Below are 21,132 nucleotides of genomic sequence, written 5' to 3'. Positions count from 1 at the left end.
CCATAAAAGCATATGGGAACATGGTATAAGCCTGATCTTGAGTTTCACAGTACAACTCTTTTCATGACTACTCACCTACCCTTTTGGGTTATCTGAGCCTTATAAGATGGCCAAATGTAATTTTAAAAAATCAGTTAAGGGATAGAGAGATGTCTCAGCTGTTAAAAGCATATATTAGTCTTTCAGAGGACCATGTTCAGTTCAGTTTCCAGCACCTACATCAAGCATCTCACTACAGCCTATAACTCCAGTTCCAGGGTATCTGATGCTCTCTGGCTCTGAGCACCTGCACACACATGATGCACATAGACTCAATGCAGGCACACTCATGTGCACATAAATAAAACATAAATATTTTAACATAAACATCAACTAGTTTCCAGTTGCTCTTGACACTAACCATAGCTTTACTGTAATTTTCTCAGTATAAACTCTACCCATTCTTCTCTCCTCAAAAGATTTCAGGATGGTATGCTTACCTTGCTGGGGAGGTCCTGTGGCTTTGTACTGAGGTTCTCTGGCATCTCCCAACACCGAGTGGAGAGGTTCAGAATGGCTGTGGCAGCCATGTGTGCAGCCTCAGCATCATGAGAGTAATCGAAGCCTACAGAAGAAGATAAAGTACTCTTATAAAACCAGCAGAAGATGAGACTGCACCTGGAGGGGGTGACTTTGGTAAATGTTGGATGCTAAAATGGAACAGCCTAGACTAACATAGACTTTGACAGAAGCAGCAGACAAATGGGGAGAGAGCTAGGGGTCAAGGTATAGCACTCCCATATTATCACACACTCTTTCTACTGCTCTTGTCTCCAGCACTGAAAAGGCATCTCATTTCTGACCTTTTGTGCAGAAATTTGGGCAGAAACCCTAGAAATATACTCTAACAGACTTGATAAATTCAAACAACAGGAAAAAAACCCATGTCCATCAACAAATACTTCAATTCTGTAATTCTGTAAATAAGATACATGTTTGGGATAAACACAGCTGGAAAATTTTGTCCTACCAAAAGATGTTGCTATGCTTTCACTGACTTTCTGTCCCCAATAATTATTGCTTCCTAATAAAGCAACACTATCAGAAATAGAGTATCATAAATAAAGGTATAATGTTATTTTTTCTAGTAACTATGCTGCAGCTTTAAAATTATTCTCAGAAGTGATATTGTGAGTAATTAAGAAACCACTGTTATTTCCAGAAAGATTCAGACAAGTGGAAAATTCATTTTGAGCCCTTTCCCAGCAATGTTGGCACAGCTTCTAAGCAAGTGCATGTGCTTGGAGATGCTTGAGAATGGCCAGCAGAGTCTGCTGGTATTCAGAAAAACTCATTCCAGAGGCTACTAACCCTTAGAACTGAAATCCTAACAAGTTAGAAACTTGTTCTTGCCATCTGTGTTGCTGAAAAGATCAGTTAGGAGATCTCTGGATTTCCCAGTACACTAGGTACATTTCCATCTTGCATGCATTCCAAGGCTAACCACAAAGAAATGCAGTAAATGGCAAGAAAAGGCATTCTTGAATATTTCCAGGAATTACTTTTGTCAGTATAATTGCCCTTAAAATGTGCTGCTAATGTCACAAAAAATACCATTTTCAGTAAGATGGTCCCCAGGAAACCAAGAAGCTTCCTGCCATGGTACCATCCTGTCCTGTTGGACTCTCCTTAAAGGTGATGCTAGAAGTGGACACCCCAGGGCAGACTATATCAGTGAAGTGATTCTTAAGCCTCTGGACATACACACCCATAACAGATTCATGATTTTCTTTACAAATAATTAAGAAACACATAAAGGCTCAAAGTGAACATGGGTAAGATGCAGGCCCTAAGGGTGCCACAATTGGCCCATTGGAGCAGCTAAAGAGAGAGAGAAGACTCGGGCTGATACCCTGTCCCTCCTTACTCCCAAGAGAATACCTCCCACACTGTCCCTCTCAGGAGCAATTCTTCCCAACTTACATTGGAAGGCTTTGGGTGAGGTTTCGCTGGTCTGAATCTTTGGGGCAAGCATACGTTTGCCAAAAACCTGAGCATCAAAACTTGCGTAGTCAAAGGTGACTTTGGAGAACTTCTCCAGCTCCTTGGCCAAGTTGGCCCTGGGTGTACTGGGAGCCACATTGGGTCGGTAGCTCCCATAAGGAGGAACCTCAAGCTGCTTCACAAAACACATGGGCCTGGGGTATGAGACAGAGATGCAGAGTCTGTGAGGTTGGGACTCAAAGACCCCATGCTACCTCCCCCCTCCCAGACTTCATGCATCCAGGTGATAAGGAAAACCCAGGGAGATACACACACACACCCAAAACCCTGCCCCTAATGTTTGGTCAGAATTCTGCTTCCCAGAATTAAGGGACCCTGGGATAGGCCCATAATCAGTATGAATAATTGCCTATAAGGAGGAAAAGATAGAACCTGAATGAAATAATAATGTGTTTTTATGCTAGTAGTATACCAAAGTAGGAAGGCTGAACTTCCTCCAAAATGTAAGAGAGCAAGTTCCAAGAGCTCAGCTACACAATCAGTGAGTTTCTGAACAGGAATCTCAGAGGTGGAGGGAAAATGGAAGAAAGAAGAGAGCTCCAGCAAATGTCCCAGCTCTCCTTGTTCTGTTCTGTAATAAGGAATGACATCGGTGCTCAGTGGCACTTGGAAATGATGGTGAGGACATCTGAGAAACTTGAATGTGACTATAGAGAGAACCAGAAGGCTAGTACTGTAAGACCACTCTTAAGATCCTGTGAAGATCACATAACAGCAGTGGTAAGATGGGCCCTATGGCGGAATGAAGTCCTAGGCTGGACACTAGCTAGCAACTCCTGGTGATGCTGCAAGACCATCTGATACCAGCAAGGAGACATTTAATTTGACCGCTATTTTGGTATCATTCATTGGTGAAAAGATCAACAAGCAACTGACAAGAAGCTGGAAAGAACAAATAAGATGGACAACTATGCTACCTGGGACCCACAAAGTCAAAGGTGTCCACAAATGGAACACAAGCACTCCACAGAATAGGAAAATAAGTCCCTATACCCCTAAGCTGTGCTTTGTGGTAACACACCTACTGAGAGTCCCTTTGGAGTTGGCCAGGAAATGACCAGGGTATGACACTTCCAAGGAAAGTAGCCAAGAAGGAAGGTGATGATCAGGGGTCCTACAAGGAGGCAATAGTGCCATGTCAGCCAGTGATTGGCTTTGCTGAGTACATGATCTTGTCTCCCACACTGCATGTGAGAAGAAAAATATGGGACAGGAGTCTAAGAACTAGGGAGAAGGAGTGTGAGTTCTATATTTTCAGGGAAATGAAGAGCTGTGTATACTCAGAGTGAAGATCAAAAGTTACATTATACTCCCAGTCAGTGACTTGAGTGAACCTTCAGCCCCAGAAGGGGACTATAGTTGACCTCAAATAAGTCTTTTAAGACAAGCCATCCAGGAAGGGTGTTTTGGACATGAGCCTAAGCCTCTGGCCTTATTAATAACACTCACTTTCCAAGGTTACCTGTATGGAGAGGTAGTAGGCAAATTTGTTCTGGTTGTTTTGTCAGAAGGCTCCTCAATGATAGCATGCACACACATGCATTAGAACACATTTGTAAACTTATCCATATGGTTGTACCTATATAAAGAGCATGCAGACATGCATACCCCTACAGGTACCTAGGCCTGCTGCTGTCTCAGATGCTTAGTACTCACAGGATGCAGCACTGAGAGGAACAAGTCCTCTACCCTCCTTTCCTCTGCCCTAGGATAGGATCCATCCTGATGTGGACAAGCCACAACTAGGACAACTAAGGACAACTAGGTGCTCCCTGTATAGTGAGGCCCTCAACTGGTGCAGTCTGCTATCTCCACACACTAAACCTGAATAATTTTCCTGACTGCATCAGATGTCTTAGGAGAAAGAGGGGCAGAACACACTGTAGCTAAGGATAGGCAGCTGTTTGCACCTTGGATGAAGCACTTTGAGTGTAAGAGATGTGTCTTGTATGCTAAAAGCATATGCATATCACATAACCATAACGTTGAAGTCCCTGAAGATATTTAGAAAGTATTTCTCATCTCACCCACCTAAGGATCCGATCTGAATTGGAGTTATTTTTGGGAGGATCTCCTGTCTGCAATTGCTGCTTCTCATGAGATTTGGCTAATTTTTCAGCAGCAGCAATGGGGCATCCGGATAAGCTAGAGGAAAGAAAAGGAGAGATATCTGAGCCTTTTCTCCAAGGTATGTCTGTCCCAGGTTGCCAAATATGTGGTCCTGGGAGCAACATCATTCAGATACATGAGTTCTAGGTGTATAAAGTCCAGGGTCAGTAACACACCTGTCATTCCCACAGGACAGATTGTTCCTCCAGCTCTGTCCTCAACCACAGAGGACAAACTTCTCAGGCCATTTCTATTTGGGATAATTCACAGAAAATGAAATATACTCTAAAGCTCTGCAAACTGAGGACAAAGGATTCTTCTACATGGATAGCTGTCACACTCAGCCTTCTTCTCCCTCTTCTCCCATCTCTCACCATCAAATGCCTGGGCTGGATTCTAGTATCATGTTCTATTGGATAACTTAGGAAATGTTCATAACCAAAGGCTATGTTCAGACCACAACTTGGGTACTGCCTCTGGAGAACACTGGCCTTCCTCAGGATCTACTGTGAGCTCAGCTACCAGCTCCTGGGCCAGCAAATTGATAGGGAATCCAGCCTCTTTTCCAATAAACTCTAAACCTCTAAAGCCTAGGTATTCTTTCCAAAGCATATAACTACTAGGGCCCAGATAGACCTTGTCAAGCTTGTAACACTCTTGGTGGGGTATGGTCCCTTCTTGGATAAGATGAGCCAACAAATAAATCTGTATAGTAGCCTGGAATCCCCATGTCCATCTGATCTCATCACCCACTTAAAGTAACTCTAGGAATTCCTGTTCACATCCAGGTTTTCCTTCTACCCATGAGTAAGAGCTACTATGCAGAGGTTTTCTGAAAACACAAACTCTCTACTTTATCTCATCACAGCAGTATCAGATTTCTCATATGATCACCTCAGTTCACAGGGTACTTGCAGCAACACCAGAGAATGGCCAGCCCTTCAGTTGCCACCTGCCAAAGCAGGGAGCTATATGTCTGTCCAGAACCTGTCCGAGATAAAAGCTCAAGGTCCAGGCAAGGACATATACTTCAGGCCCAGCCCTAATTTCCTACCATGTCCCAGCTCAATTCACTACCTTCTGTGAGTATTGCGGTTGCTGTTCACATGGCCTTGGCCTGTGCAGCCAGGAGTGGGGCACTTCAGTACATTTTCATGCATAGCCAAGACTGTAAGAGAATCAGAGAGAACAAATAATGAGAGCAGGCATTGCTATAATGGAGAACAGCCCAAGGAAGGTACAGAAGTCCTGTATAAAGGCTGCAGCTGTGTAAGCAGAGTGCCATGGTGCTCTGAGCCTAATGAACTCAGTCAAGCATGTCCTTCCCACTTGGACCCTGCCTCCCAGCGAAGAAACTAGGCTGTTTCCTTTTGAGTCACAGCTCTGAACTTAATTTTCATAATTTCTGCTTCTAGCCTAAGAATTATAACAGACATCCAGTCTTAAGCTCTTCAAACAAAGGGGCAATTCTGTCAAGGCCTCCACCTGCCTAGCTCAGTGAATACAGACATCCCCTCCCACAGTTTGTATTTGACTTAGGCTGGTATCTATAGGTGGACACTTCAGAAGACTGTCCCCTGACTTATACCACAAAACTCTAAACTTTGGGATAACCCTACATGAAGCTACTCACTCTCTGGAGGAATTCTATCCTTGTGGGGACAGCCAGACAGGCTGCGGTGATGAGGGTACAACCCAGTAACATGGCCAGTGCCATCACAGCCAGGTGTCGGACACTTGATTTCACGCTTCTCCACCCTGGAAGGATCTAAAACACATAGGACAAATTATGCAAAGCCAGGAGACTGGGAAGGAAGAGGTAGTGGAGTTCCTGTCTCCACTTTTACTAATACAAGAAAGAAGCTGACAGTGAGGCAACTCCAGAAAAGCTGCTCCAAAGCCCAGGGAATGTCCCTTCCACCCTATATAGCAGGATAGACAGTAGCTAGAGTGTAGGCACTGTGTAAGCCTTTCAGGTGAAGTATCTATTAACACCCCTGAGAAAAGGTATCCTCAATACTTGATAAAATGAGTAAGACACAGATTATGTGACTTATCTAAATCTATATCCATAATGAATACCTAAGCAGAAAACTAAACTCCAAATTTCAGTTGCCAACCTCATCTTTATAGGCACATGTTGACTACTAAGTGTGGAGATCAGAAGAAAATGGGGGTCCTTATGATCTCTCAGAGAAACTTCTTTTTGATAGGCCATGCCAGAGCCAAGCTCAGAAATCCAGCAGAGGGGAGTAGGCCCGCTCAGTCTCTCCAAGTTCAATGTGTAGGGAGTCAGATTTCTACCAATCCAGGCAAATAGTGATATGCTAATGGACTCAAATCTGTGCCAAATACCTGCCTGAGCCCCAAAAGTCTTGCTGTCTGTCCTTCCACATGTCAATATGTACATGTTCCAGTAGTCTAAAGGTACTAATATCCTGTACTTCTAACCCTGAATTACACCTGGCCCCTGACATTTAGCCAAAGGTGAAAGTTCTTCAAATACCTAGGCTTGGTGATATCAGGCATTCATTGTCCCATCAAAACCTTATCTCTTCTAAGGACCCAAAGTCTGACAAACTCAAGCTCCTACACATATTGTAAATCTGTATCACCTTCAACCTACATACCTTCAAATGGTTACTCTAGTCTGACTTAACCTTAAGGGTATCACCTCAAGAGCCACCCTCCATGTCTACTTCACCCAGAAAATATGTTCCCAATCAATCTGTCCTCTGATCTTACTTCACAGTCATGAGTAGTCTCAAAAAGTGTGTCCTCATGTCTCACCAAACTCCTGCTGAATTCTTACTCCTATAATTTTCATTATATATTCCCATGACCCACATGTACCTCCCAGGGCTCCCCACATACATATTCCCTAACGCCTCAGTTCCTGACACCGGTTCGTTCTCTCTCTCTCTCCCTTTACTTCTCCCTCCCTAGCTTAATCTATCCCTTCCAGGAACCAGGATGAAGAAGAGCCTAGAGTTTGATTCAGAGAACAAAGTTTTGCCTGGGACAGAGAAAGAGGAGACTGAAGTCAGGACAGCTCCTTGATCTTAGAGTAGAGATATCAAGCCTAGGGAAATCCAGGGTAACTCAAAGGTGGCCTATCTAAGGCCTGACCTTCTTGCATTGTGGGGATGACTCTCATGGGAAGAAGCTCCATGTGCCTGCTCTGAGGCAAGAAGATACTTGAGAAGAACAGATTCCAAGCAGCACATGGCCAGCCTGCCATACAAATTTGGTGTCCATGTTATAACTATGGCCATAACATTTGCTCAAAGTTCATCCTTAGATCTGACTTCAGTTTCCAGTCTCTTTCCTATATCAATCCAGACCAAATCCCTTACACTAGCCTGCCCACCCTCTACTCAGTGAAACTAGCTGATTCTGCCCATAAATCCAGACTTTAGTGACAAATCCAAGGATAATGCAGAGCTAGCAACAGGTTGTGACCTCCGAAGGAGCAAGGGAGAGATGACTCAAGTCAACTTGGAGGTCATAACTCCATGGAGAAAGTGCTGAGGATGATCAAATATGGCCTTAAAAACAGTTTTCAAGGGTTGAAGTCATCAAATGTCAAGTTCAGTCACTGGACAATCTCTGCTACAGATTTAGGCCAGGGTGACAAGATTATGACTAAATGGCATAGTAACTGGGTTATCTGCCCCCCATCTTCCTTACTTTCCCCCACTTAGTCCTTTCTCACATATCTCAGCTCCATGTGTCTCTACAGATCACCATACACGAAACAGTATGAGTCCATGTCCTCAATTTTTTGACCCAAATTCTGAGGTTATTTGTCCTCAAATGCTTTCCAGTTTTCCTCCCAATCCAGTCAATATGGGGTTATAAGCTATAAACTATATTTCTTCCCAGTCTCTGTCTGCACTCTCAGTTGAGGTGATGTCCATGTTAATGGGATAACAGGGTGGGTGAGGTGATCAGAGCAGGCCACTTTCGCCTACCTTTGCTGTAGCAGCTCTTCCTCACTACATCCAGGGGCTTTGCCATTTTCCCTGGCTCTCCTGGGCCCAGATGGCCCTGCTCAGCAGGTGGGCAGCCAGACTCACAGACCCCTCGCACCTGCTCAGCCTTCAGAGCAATGGCCTGCTCCAGAAGGCCCAGATTCCCACGGGTCATCATGTCATACATTTCTGATTCATCTGTGACTGCTGACTTCTGGGAGTGTGAATCCTCATCCTTGTCATCATCAGAACGAACTTCCACGATGACTGAGTACTCAGGTTTAGGACTGGATAGCTTTGGGCCTTGGAACTCAGCGGAAGCCTTCTGGGCAGAAGTATGGGAGGTGTCGTCCCCAAAGATGGTATTTGGAGCTGCTTCCTCCTCCTCCTCCTCCTCCTCCTCCTCCTCCTCCTCCTCTTCCTCCTCCTCTTCCTCTTCCTCCTCTCCTTCCTCTCCCTCCTCTTCTTCCTCCTCCTCTTCTTCATCCTCCTCATCCTCATCCTCTTCCTCATGATCTAGGACCCCTTTCTGTTTGTTTGACTCTTCACTAACCATATCCTTCAGAGACTGGGGGCATGGCTCCTGGGAACGTTCACTGGTGACTTCAATGACCTCCTCCACATCTTCTGGCTGTATAAATAGGTCCTTTTCACCCTCATCACTGTTGGCCCCCATTGTAGCCTCATCCTGAAGCTGATGAACAACAGTGGGGCCCAACTTAGCTACTGAGACTGAATCCTCCTTCACAAGGGTCTCTTCAGCAATTTGGCCCAAATTTAGCAGGGAAGTTGCAATGATCCCCTGGTAGCTACTGTAGCTGCTCTTGGAGAAGCCAGAAGGGCTGCTTGTGGGGTTGGAGCCAAAATGGGGCTTGATGAGTCTTTTTCCTGCATAAAACAAGAAACACCATGGGGCCTTAAAAAGTGCATGGTGGGAATGTTTCCAGGTCTCTGCTGTCAACAGTAACCAACCCTCCACCTAGCCCCACTTGCCCACCCTCAACCCTGTAGCCCAGAAAACATAGAAATGAAGCATAAGCCATCGTTCTGCCTGAATTCAAAAACCATGGGGGAATCAATTTTAGCTAGATTACTTTGATATTTTTCAGTTCATTCCTATTCCATCATTTATTTTCTCAAATCAGATAGATCTGCATTTTATATAATGGAATTTAAAGAAAAAATCAGATGAAAAGTCATTTTATAATTGAAAATCACTTATATTTTGAAAGGACATAAGTTTAAAGCTTTTAAATATAGTAACAGACCTTTACTACACACTAGTCCTGTGGAACTCATGAACTAGTGTTCTTAGCAACAGTAGGAGCCAGCCCTACCATATAATATGCCAAGACACAGGAGAGTTGTGGGTCTTTTCTACATGGAACACAAACTTGCTTTATCTCATGAGCCATGCCTTCACTTGAGTCCCAAGAAGGAAATTAGTGAGGGCTCAACATAGATTGCTTCAAAAATACAGTAAAACTCTATCTCAACCATTTAAAGTCAGCTGATCCCAGAAGGTTGGGAAGTCAGAGGACTCTCAGATGCCTTCTTTCTTCTCTTGGCTTCTATGAGCAACCCACCTTCAGAATCCTGATTCATCCTGAAGTGAGGTATTTATCAGTACCTGCCCTTGGTGTCTGAGAACAAAGTAGATCCAGCCCGGTCAACTCTCATGGGCCAGGAAGGATGGGCTCTGCCTAAGAGCTTCCCACAGACAGAGGCACAACATGTATTGTCTGTCTATTTCTCACACACATGGGTCCTTGCCTCAGAATCAAACTTTTGACAATGCATGCGAGTGCAAGACACATGTCCAGATCCTCTTTCCCATCTCTACCCAGCACAGAGTGTTCACACATACTATAGTACCCACCCCCGCCTCCATCCCCGGCAGACCTCTTTTCCTGGAAGCTGCACATGTCAGGACAAGACATTCCTTGTTCTCAAGACAGCTTTCTGCACTGAACTAAGCTCCCCCAACCCCCTCACAGGCTGCAATTCTCCAGGGCTACACTAAGCAGCCTTTATTCAAAGGAGAAAGAGCAATATAGTACCTTCAGCTGTCTGTGGGTGATGAATCTCCTCCTGTCCTGACATCTCAGCCTCAGCCTCCTCCAGGGGTCCTTCTGATTCATCTGAAACAGAGGCATCCTTCACTTCAGCATCCTCACTACCATCACTGTCCATGCGGTAGCCCTCATCCAGAGCCAGCCTCAGAGGGTGTGACTTCCTCTTGGATACCAGGTGCTCAGTCTCATCATCCTCCAGTTTTCTCTTCTTGGCCAGAGGGCAACTCTGTAAGCTGAAAGGGAAGATGGATGGTGCCAAAAGCCAGGCTAGCTCCCTGAAATATCCAGGAGGTCATTCTAAGAGTCTCTCCTTCTATAGCCATTCTCAGATGGAAGTTTCAAATGCTAATGTATTTAAATCTTACATCAAATTACATACATCTAAAAGTTTCTGATTGTGTTTTAAATTGCATTACAGAGAGCCAAGTCCAATATATGGAATGAGGATTCAGGCCCCACTGGCCTAGATTGCTACTCTCTAAGCCACTTCTCAGACCAAACCACCATCCCACATGTACCCCAAGCTTATCTCAGCCTACTTCCTCCCTTACTGGCCCTTTTCTTCTCCTCCCTCAGACCTCCACACCTATACTCACCCAAGAATATAACACTACAGTCCCCTGGAAAACCTAAATGACCATGGGGAATGACTATGCTGACAGTTGTAGCTTACATGTAGCTCTCATGTGCACGAGGTCTACTTTAAGCTCTGCCATACAAATATATCTAAGACCCAAAATATTGGCACCAAGCCAATAAGCAAAAAGCAAAGGCACCAAGGACATGTAATCTACCACCCTTCATCTCACACTCATGGCCAGGCTCACCTTGGTGAAGGCACCACAGGAACCAGTGGGAAGACACTAGGGCTTAGAAGGGTTAGGTCAGCTTGGCCTCAGCAGTCAGTCAGAACAGAAAGGTTTTAATCCACAAAAGAAAACATATCTGAGAAGAGAACCCCAAACCTCCTTCCTGGGAGTCTTTGAGAGTATTGGCAGGCCTCTTACCTTCGATGTCTGGAGTACTTGCCCCGCACATGTCCTGAACCAGTACATCCTGGGGTAGGACAACTGGAATAAAAAGCAGGAGAGAGCACCTTAGGTGTCAGAACCTGAGTCTCACCCTAAAGAGCAAAAGAGGGTCTCCAAATGGCTCATCTTAAGATGAACTCTGGCAGTTTGCTAAAAAGTAGTGAAATAATTCAGCCCATTTAAACAAGTGAATAGCTAGTTACAACTTTATGACTGTGTTTAATTAAAGATCTGTACAAGGGTATCTACTGGATGGGTTCATTTTTCCAAAACAGGTATTCCATCAGCTTTCAGGGGACTTGGGATGCAAGTTCCTTCTCTAAAGGGGTCTCGTCACTTGTCTGAACCAAGTCCAGAGCACAGAGATTGAATTTCTTCATGTTCATCACTGTTACTGTGATGCTCCAGCCTCCAGGGCTATAATCTGTTCTCCCTTTCTACCAAGTAGGACTTGGGCTGCAATCAGGAAGGAGTCTGTGTAGATCAAGCCAAAACCACAGCTCTTCAGAGAGACCCTGTTCTAGTACCTATGGCCTGGTGTTGGTCTCTGCTTCCACATAGGAAAGAAAGTCAGTGGAGACAATGCACTAAGAGATGCCAATCCTGCCTGGTACAAAACTGGTTGGATGTACTGAGAAGGTCAACTCCAGGCCTGTTCCAAGATGGTAAGTACAAGAGAATGGAAGTGAGACCCTCAGAAGTTCCTCACCTTTAGCCATCAACACCACCAAACCAGTGAAAACTTCCAAACACAAGCACTAACACTGACCGCATGGCCCAGCCAAGAGGCTCATAGGAATTCTCAGGTTAGAACAGTTATAGGGGCACCTATGTGGTATAAAAAGCAAGAATCCATCACAGTTCAGAGTTCTGTGGGTGCATGAAACTGCCACTAATTTATGGTACTGTAGACAAACAAGATGATCTGTGAGGCCATGTGAGAGAGCATATTAGATTTCAGCCCCTTGTAAGGGAACCAAACCTGTCTGAAAGTAGAGACAAAGAACTCAGTTCTAGCAGAATTGCCAATGTGGACCAGAGTTTCTATCTAGGATTAGTATTAGTTCTCCTAAAATTTGGCATGTCTTCTCAAAGTCTGTAAAGGGAGGCAGGTAGGGAGTGGCTCTTTGGGACCTAAGAAAGGGCCACTCCACCTTTGCTCAGATACTCCTAATAGTTTCCAGAAGTTAAAAGCAGAAAAGAATTTTATCAGATTTCTTTTTCAGATGGAAAATTATTTCTAACCCTGGCCAGCCTATTGTAAAATCTGGGCTCACATTTGCTTTCTCTCAAGAACTAGCTTTGAGACTTTTCACAAATAGTTCCTTGTTACTGGGATTTGAAGCTGAGGTCCCAGTTAGTCAACTAATCACTTAATCAGGCAATTAGGTAACAGCTGCTGTGGAGGCCTGTGGGGCACTGGCACTGTCCCCATGTCATTTGTTCCAAGTAAGTGTGATACCCAACTCAGAAAATTACAGAAAAGGTCCCCAGTCAGGTGGGCCTGTACCTTCCCACCCAGCTCTGAGCATGAGTTCATAAAGCTGCCAAGGCCATCTGGACAGAAACTGGAAACTCCTTAGACATAGAAACAGGAAACATCAAGCAGAGTGACATGAGATCCAGCCAGAGCTTCAGATAGTGTAATGAGATCAGATATCAGTCTTGAGCCTCCCAAGGTAATCTGTGAGCACACAAAGCACCTAGGAGTACAACTAGCATCAATGTCCACTTATAAGAACACATGAGAAGCTGAGTATGGTGGTGCATCCTTGTAGTCCCAGCACTTGAGAGGCAGAGGCAGGTGGATCTCTACAAGTTCAAGGCCAGCCTGGTCTACAGTGTGAGTTCCAGGACAGCAAGAGCTACAAAGAGAAACTCTGTCTCAAAAAACAAAAACAAAAAGAACAAGTGAGAATCTCATGAGCATATATGAGTACTTAGAGCACACTGAAAATTCATGTGCAGTTTCATCTGTTAATGGCTCCTAGAGTTGGGCATAAGTGAGTGATTGACAAGACCTCCAGGCCTCCTGCGTCTCCTATAAAAATAGGAGAAAAGCCAAAGCCCAAAGTGACACACTTTGTGCCATGTATGCACATATAGTCATAGGTGTTCATGCATGCTCTGAGGCAATTATAGGAGTTCATAGGTAAACACGGATGTTTGGGTATGCTTATCAGCACTCAAAAGCAAAGTCTTTGAATCCCTTGATCTTGGGTCTCATGTAACTGAAGCCAGGATCAGAGATACAAGCAGATGGAACAGGTAAAGAGCTGAGGGCTGGCTGATGACCACCTCTCAATAGGCATTTTGGAGGCTCTGAAAGTCAAAAGACAAGCTTCAGGCACCTAAGAACCCAATTTTGGGAAGAGTCCAAATCCCAGGTTAAAGCACCAAGATCTAACTACTTCCCCTTTAAAGGGACTGACTCCCTTCCCCAACGAGGGCAATAGGAATCTTGTACTCACCTGTCCTCTGGGAAAGGAGCTGGCTATGGCTCAAAGAGGAAGGACCCCAGATGAAGAAAGGTGTACATTTAAGAAAAGGGTGCATTTAGGTCAACCCTAACCAGCCCACTGATAGTCTTTAAGATATTGATCCCAACCCTCCTCAACTTCTGCCTCAGCAAAACTTCTCTGGGGTCCTGTAATGGATGTTGAACTCCACCAAAATACAAACTGGAATGTATATCAGTTCCTTCAAGGATGCTGAAGGAAAACTATTAAATCTATTTCTCTTAAAAGCTAGGGTTAAATTTAAGACATAGGAAATTTTATAGACATCCAAGAGGCCTCACTGAATCTTGCTTATTCCAATCCAATCTCCTCAGATAATTTTGTAGCAACCACTCTTCAGCCTCCAAGATAACAAATGTCATTTTAAGAGCTCTGTCTAAGCTATGGGGGAACCCAGGGACAAGGGTATTGCAAGCTGAGAAATTTTGAGCCAAGGGGCATAAATCCATCATCCATGAAGAGTCCCACAAACAGAGCTACATTCAAATAAGTTTATCTAATATCATGATTTACACATACATAATATTCTTCTCCCAAACCACAACAACAAGCCCTTTGTGAGTCACAGTCTCTATTCTGGCACCCCACAGTGTGAGCCCCATCCAAATAGAGGTCTTGCCTGCTTCTCAGATTAGAGCTATACTGTCCTGGTAAACAGACCCTTAGAGAAGTAAAGAACATGTGCTGGTGACACATAAATGATCCCATATCAATAGATGGTGTCACACACATTTAATCACAGCACTTGGGAAGCAGAGATAGGAAGATTTCTGGGAGTTTGGAGCCATCATGGTCTATATAACAAGCTCTAGGCCATCCAGGAAAACACAATGAGACTCTGTCTCAAAAAATAAAAATGCTCCCACCATAGCCTATGTATAGTCAGCCAGTGAGTGAGAGCCATGCAGACTATAGATCATCCCCACATGGCATGGTGGACAGCAAACATGTAGACATATAAATGAATATCATTATATGCAAAAATAACCAAAAGCAACCTGTTGTGGTTTTAAGGACCATGTTGACAGTCCAGATGGTAGAGAAGAACAGTGTGAGGGTGACCTATGATAGGGCCAATTGGGAGCTGAGAAAGAGCATAGTTGAATATAGACAGCAAGATATGTCACAAAGAAAAGCTGTTTCCTCAGAGAAAACAAGAGTTTATGGGAATTTTTATAAAAATTACATTATGGACAAAAAGATGGTGAACAATGCTCATGCAAATAGGAATACTTTCTTACCTGAGGTCTGCACCTGTGGTCTCTGGGGGTCCTGGGAAAGATAAAGAGAAAAACAGAAATATACATTCATAAGACTTAGACTTTCAGATGAATGTTTCTCTAAAAGTACAAACCTAATAAAACAACTGGCACCCTCACAAGGACAAGATGCCCACCCTTTGCTGACCTATAAAAACTTCCCTTGAGGTTAATAGAGAAAGCTGCCCCCTTAACAAAGTGCTTGGTTTGGGATCCCTACACCAAGTGCACACGCACGCAAGTGCACATGCACACAAGTGCACACGCACGCAAGTGCACACGCGTACACACACACACACACACACCCCAGATTTTCAGAGAAGACCTGATAGTCTCTCTACCCTCAAGCTCAGGGTATTATCTGTCTGTAATTGCAGATAGATGTCAGCTTTTGGCAGGATATATTACCTACCAGATTAAGTTGCACAAAGATTAGGCCCAACAAAGACAGGGCTGGTCACAATGATGGGAACTAGCTACAAGATATACAAGAATCCAACCAGAATAGGCCATGCTTACATATTCAAAACTTTTGGATACCCTGTGAAGCCCAACTAGAAGCTCCAACTGAGAGAGTTGGGTGGGGTAGGGGGATGGCTAAGCAGGTAAGGCTTAGTGTTAATAAAATGAAAAGGGCCTATCTTCCCCAGCATTGGGAAGGGTGTATCTTTATCCACCCATTACCAAGTCCACCCAACAGCCTTCAAATCCTCAACAGCACCAACAGTGATCTCTGGAAATAAAGGGGCCACTGGCCAAAGGCCAGTGGTGGCTGAAAGCCAGGGACCCTTTATTTCCAAATGAAGCAGTTTTCTGACTGAACTCTGCTATCCCTACTCTGTGGAACTGTACTTGTCCCCACACATCTGCCTGAGACAAGTCTGTATGACGGCTGAAAAGGGCTTCAGGAAACCCTTAAATACTGTATCAAGGAACAGACGAAGAACCCTAAAGTCCCAGGTGCCTAGTATAGGCTATAGGCTATCAGGAAGCTGAGCATTTAATTATATCAACAGTTTCAGAGAGGGTAGCTGCCAAAGATGGAGACCAGGCCAGACTGAGTTGGCACTCACCTCGGAGGGTCTTAGACCGTGTGCGGGCTCGCTTGTCATCACTTTCTGAGCTCATCTGCAAAGTAAAACAACCACATTGTTAAGAACCATCCAGGGCAAGCATCTGCCATGTCTTAAACCATCAGGAACATCTAGTCATTTTCTGACTTAAGTCTTGTTGTTGGGAGGAAGATTGTCTGTGAATAACAAGAATGAGACCAAAAGAAGCAAGTTGGGAGAGTGTTGGGAGTTCTGCTGAGGAGAGACCACCAGGCTTAATGATATTTCATCCATACCTCCTAGTGCCTCACAGTGCTCCACCCACACTGCTCTACTGTTCCTATCTACCCACAAAAGCCTCATATACATGGGTATTCTATAATAAAAGGGGCTCCTGGCACAAAGAGTAACACCCACTGCTTACCTTACCAGGCAGGTACTGAGGTACAGGGCATGTTGCTGACCATAGATTCAACTACTGGAGATGGGACTGGGTCCGTTTAACATAGCCCAGGGCCTGGCTTCCATGGACATTTTCTTCCTACTTGGCACATGTTTTAATGTTCCTAATATACTAGTGTCATATGGGTAGAAATTGGTTGCCTGACCAACACTGAGGTGTCCTCTGGCTTCTGGCCTGCCAAGTCCATTAGAATCTTCACTCACCTAGAGAAGTCTCCATAAGGCTGCTTCCCATAACATGATCCTTTGAGAAAACCAGGGAAGAGCTACTATGAAGGTGACAGCCATAGATAGGGCACATCTGAGGATAAGGGTCCCCAGGTGAATCCTTATCTTGTGTCACCATGGCAAATCTGAAGGAATAGATAAAATACTGGCAAACCCTGTGATGTAGGAAACAATCTTCTCACAGATAACAGGACTAGGAGGGGCAGGTGTACACCCAAGCAGAAGACTGGCCAGTCAAGAATTACTACCTGTCTCCACAGTCAGAAGAGATAGGAGGCAAATCAACATCTGTCCCAGACCATAGATTCCATCAGGACAACAAAGCTCTGTGTGAGTGGTTTGGCAAAGAGGGAAGTAAGAGAATGGGATATGTTGCAGAAGGAAGAGAATGGCAAGAGTCAAACCTCTACCTCACCAACTAGGAAAAAAGAAAACAGAATTAATTCCTCAGTTGGCAGATGAAATTCACAAGTGAACTTTCCTATGCAGCAGTATAGCATACAGTGATCTATATAATTTGTTAAAGAAGAAAAATAAAAAGCAGGGTAATTTATGCAACCTGTCAGCTCCAGGGTATGGAGCATAATGCCATAAGCCACGTGTTTATTATAGCCTTCCCATAGAACAGAGACAATTACTATAATTTCTATTTTTAAAGCAGAGGCTCCCCATGGACCAATGGCTCACATTTAAAGTAAAAAGAGGAGCAGGTGTCAAAGGGACGTCATTACATCTATGAGCCTTCAAACGTCGATTACATTGAGCCAGTGCACAACGTTTTCTGAGGCAGGGCACACAATACATCTGATTGCCCCATGCCTGTGTTCAGCTGAAATGTAATCTATAGCTTTTTGTGTCACTTTTCCCAAGGAAATTGGCAGGCATTCTGCTAGATTAAAGTATGCCTTGGCAATTTGGATTTCCTGTGGATAAATTATTCAAAGGGCAGAGAATAGAGAGGGTTACAGGGATGTGTAATGGGCATTGCTTGCAAACTGTGAGCTCCCATTGATGAAGCTAACAGCTGTGGCATTCATTGTCCTGAGCACCTTCTCTTTTCGATTTACTTACATCAAGTATTCAATGTACAAGAAGTTCTCTTCAGTTTGCATAGCTTTGATTTAAGAAGGAAACTCCTTAACTTGTGGGAGAGAAGCCAGGCTCTTTAATATGATGAGAATGTGTTCATAGGATCTGGATGACTTGTGAAGTCAATGCCAAGGGGTGATTCTCCTCTCACTTTTGAAATTTACAGTGGTAGCTGCTGTAGAGGCATCTGGCACAGTGTGTGAGAAATTCGCATGCTTTCTTTTGCAAAATACTGCAGAAGGTGTCTACAGACATCTTACCTATAAGTAGTATACCCATTAAGCTATCATGCTCAGGGAAGCACTGTGCCTATCACTGCCAAGACTCACTGACTAATTAGCCTGGCAGCAGATTCCAAGACTTCCTGCCTGTTCCATACAGGAATGGTCCCTGCCTATGGCACAACGCACTGATGCAAAGGCAATGAGGTGCTTCTCAATTTTCCCTTAGTTTGTTTTTTTTCTTTTTAAACAAAAACAAAATAAACCTTTTATTTCTTCCAATCACAGACAGGAACTGTTTTTGCACAACTCATACATAACTCAATAGCCTCTTGCCTTGAGGGTGAAAGGGTCCCTTTGTTCAGACAGATAATCTTGCTCCACTATGAGATCAGGGATCTTTCCCAAGAACATCTGCTCTGTTTCTCTAACATCAATGTCATACTGCTGATAGAGCACATCTTTAGTTCTGACATTTTATCAGTTTTACCTTCTATAGGAAAATTGGAGAAAATAATTTCCAAATACAAATTGTATTCAGTCATAGCTATTACATTAGCCTGAGAGAACTGTGTCTCCATCCAGACACTAAACTTGATTCCTTATCTTAAAAGCAGTCTTACTGGAGGGTATTTGTTTGTTTTGTTCTGTTTTGTTTTGGTTTGGTTTTGCCTCAAACTGTTCTGTATTGCTTTAGTAAAAGCAAGACTAGTCATTCAGGCGTTTTACACACAATTACTAGCCCCTTTTCAAACTCACTTGCCAAATTGAGCTACCTGTGTTGAACCTTTACAAAGTCAAGTATCAAAATATCAAACACAACAAGCAGCTTCCAAACCTGCAGGTTACTTTTGGCTCTATGTTGGTTGTCTGAGGAATAAACTCAGAACTCAACACAGCCAAAACAACAAATAGCTGGTCTTTAAGAAGAAACAATGGGGCCAAGCATGGTGGAATACATCTTTAATCCCAGCACTGGGAAGGGAGAGGCAAGCAGAGCTCTGTGAGTTCAAGGCCAGCCTGGTCTATATATCAATTTCTAGGCCACTCAAAGCTATATTATGAGTCTTTGTCTCAAAAAAGAAGACAGGGCAGGGAGAGGAAATAATAATCATGAGTTTAGTTTTCTAGAGGCATAGGGATTCCCTAAGCCAGTTGGTTCTTGTTGACCTTTACTTTGACATCTGAAGCCAATTGCCCACGACCTCCAGGATGGAAGGGCTGCCTACCCACCTCTTGCCTGATATTCAAGGACTACCCAAGGACAGAATCTGTGCTGAAACTTGACCCCAATGGAGGTGACTTGGCCTTAGGAGTTTTGTACATCATTCTAAAAAGGCAATGGGCATTCAGGAGTGAACACAAAGACGAAGAACCTGCTGATCCCTGAGAGACTGAGAACCTGACTAGGGATAGGAACAGTGATCTGACAAGTGACTACCTAAGGTTATCCACGAGAGACACCTCAGGATTGAGGCCAGTTATCCTCAGAAGCCAAGAGCACCTTTGGATAGACAAACTCAATGGTCAGACCCCTGCCATCCCTCTGACCACATCTCTATTCCTAACCAGCTCATTTCCTGAAAGGTTCCCATCTTGTGCTTAGGAGAGCTCCCACCTTCACAAATGTGAGGTCCTAAGCTATCCAACTACCTTAACTGTGCTGGATTCAGAGGGTGAGCACCTCACTGATCTTATTATATGGGCAACTTTCATGGTTCTTCCTGTTGGCTCCTCATCTTACTCATCTGACATCTTAGGTCATTAACCCATGCTATTTCTCTTAGTCTCTGTCAAAGATCACCTGTGCTACCCCTCAGTTCTGGCCTACCAGCCCATTCACATCTTCCCTCCTCTACTAGCATATTCTTCATCTTAATTTTTTGTTTCTTTCTTCCTTTTTAAGTGTCACCATGTAATAGCTATCTTGGAACTCACTATGTAGTTCTACTTGTCTGGGCTTGAGCTCACAGAGGTCTGTCCAAAGTAAAGGAAATTGGCTTACAGTTGATACAGTTATAAAGCCTTAGTGTTGCTAATAGGGCCCAAGTGTCAGCCCCAGGCTCATTACCAGAACCTACATTCTGAACAGTCACATGTAGCTCACAGCAAGCTCAAATCCTCTGAGCGTGTTGTGCCTGGGCTGTGGAGAAATCAGAGTCTTCCTACTTCACTTTGACAGGATACCAAGCAACTACAGAAACTACTTTGCTCAGAGCCTAGCTCAAGTCACTTTCATGGCCATATGATCTGACACCCATGTCTCTTGGGGGAATCCTGAGAGCTTGTGTACGGTAAAGTGAGAGAGGTCAAAAATTCAGTAATGGAAATAAATAATATTTTACCATAATATTTAGTACACTGTGTTGATAATATTCATCACACCGATAACAGAATCAAATGAGTCTGAGTACTTAGCAAAGTGACCATAATAGGCCTGCTAAATGTACATTTCTATCACCAGACATAAAGGAAAAATAGTATATTCTAATAGTAAAATGCAAGTACCCTGAGATGTCATTCTGCCTTTTACTCATAGTCTTTTGTATCTGTACCCGGACTGCCCCTTATCCTGGATGTCTAGGTGTTGGCTGAGACACTCAATGCAAAGCTTCAACATGTCAGATAATAAGTTGACATCTGGACACCAAACAGATGGTTCAGTAGTTAACAGAACTTAATGCTCTTTCAGAGAACCCAGGTTCAGTTTCCAGCACTCAGTGGTTTACAATCCTTTGTAACTCCAGTTCCAGGGAATCTAATGCCCTCTTCTGACCTCTGCAAGTACCAGGTATTACGCACATCATGCACAAGCACACATGCAGGCAAAATATTCATAGACATAAAATAAGTGAATCTAAAATATTTTTTAAAAGGTTAGCATCTGACCTCCAGGTATGGATACCACATGTTACTCTCTATCTTGACTCCCAGCTCTGATGTCATCTGCTCTGGAGAGTGGATATCAGACAGAGCAAGTCAGTAGGAAGTTGTAGAATTAGAAGGTTAGTGGACAAAACCATGGGCATAGACACAGACACTATCCCTAAGATCAGGAGTATCCTTGGGA

The 21,132-nt window shown here is 43.9% G+C and overlaps 1 protein-coding gene across 3 annotated transcripts in view; it reads right to left on the bottom strand.

Annotated features, from left to right (window-relative positions):
• Myt1 (myelin transcription factor 1) overlaps positions 1-21,132 on the bottom strand; it is a 62,812-nt gene that overhangs the window by 21,631 nt on the left and 20,049 nt on the right. For 2 of the 3 annotated variants that reach the window (XM_028774053.1, XM_028774054.1), the window contains exons 3-12: positions 16,084-16,138; positions 14,993-15,023; positions 11,209-11,271; positions 10,187-10,434; positions 8,127-9,014; positions 5,786-5,920; positions 5,230-5,320; positions 4,075-4,188; positions 1,963-2,177; positions 480-604 (exon numbers count right to left, since the gene is read on the bottom strand). In XM_028774053.1, the coding sequence (XP_028629886.1) occupies positions 480-604; positions 1,963-2,177; positions 4,075-4,188; positions 5,230-5,320; positions 5,786-5,920; positions 8,127-9,014; positions 10,187-10,434; positions 11,209-11,271; positions 14,993-15,023; positions 16,084-16,138 (1,965 nt within the window). The remainder of the gene's footprint in view (positions 1-479; positions 605-1,962; positions 2,178-4,074; positions 4,189-5,229; positions 5,321-5,785; positions 5,921-8,126; positions 9,015-10,186; positions 10,435-11,208; positions 11,272-14,992; positions 15,024-16,083; positions 16,139-21,132) is intronic. The other variant, XM_028774055.1, reaches the window with a different exon arrangement.

This window comes from Grammomys surdaster, unplaced genomic scaffold, assembly GCF_004785775.1.
Source record: "Grammomys surdaster isolate TR1022 unplaced genomic scaffold, NIH_TR_1.0 238, whole genome shotgun sequence".
In the NCBI taxonomy this organism is placed as follows: Eukaryota; Metazoa; Chordata; class Mammalia; order Rodentia; family Muridae; genus Grammomys; species Grammomys surdaster.
The sequence above is the reverse complement of the archived record's forward strand: the minus strand, read 5'-3'. Positions and strand labels throughout refer to the sequence as shown.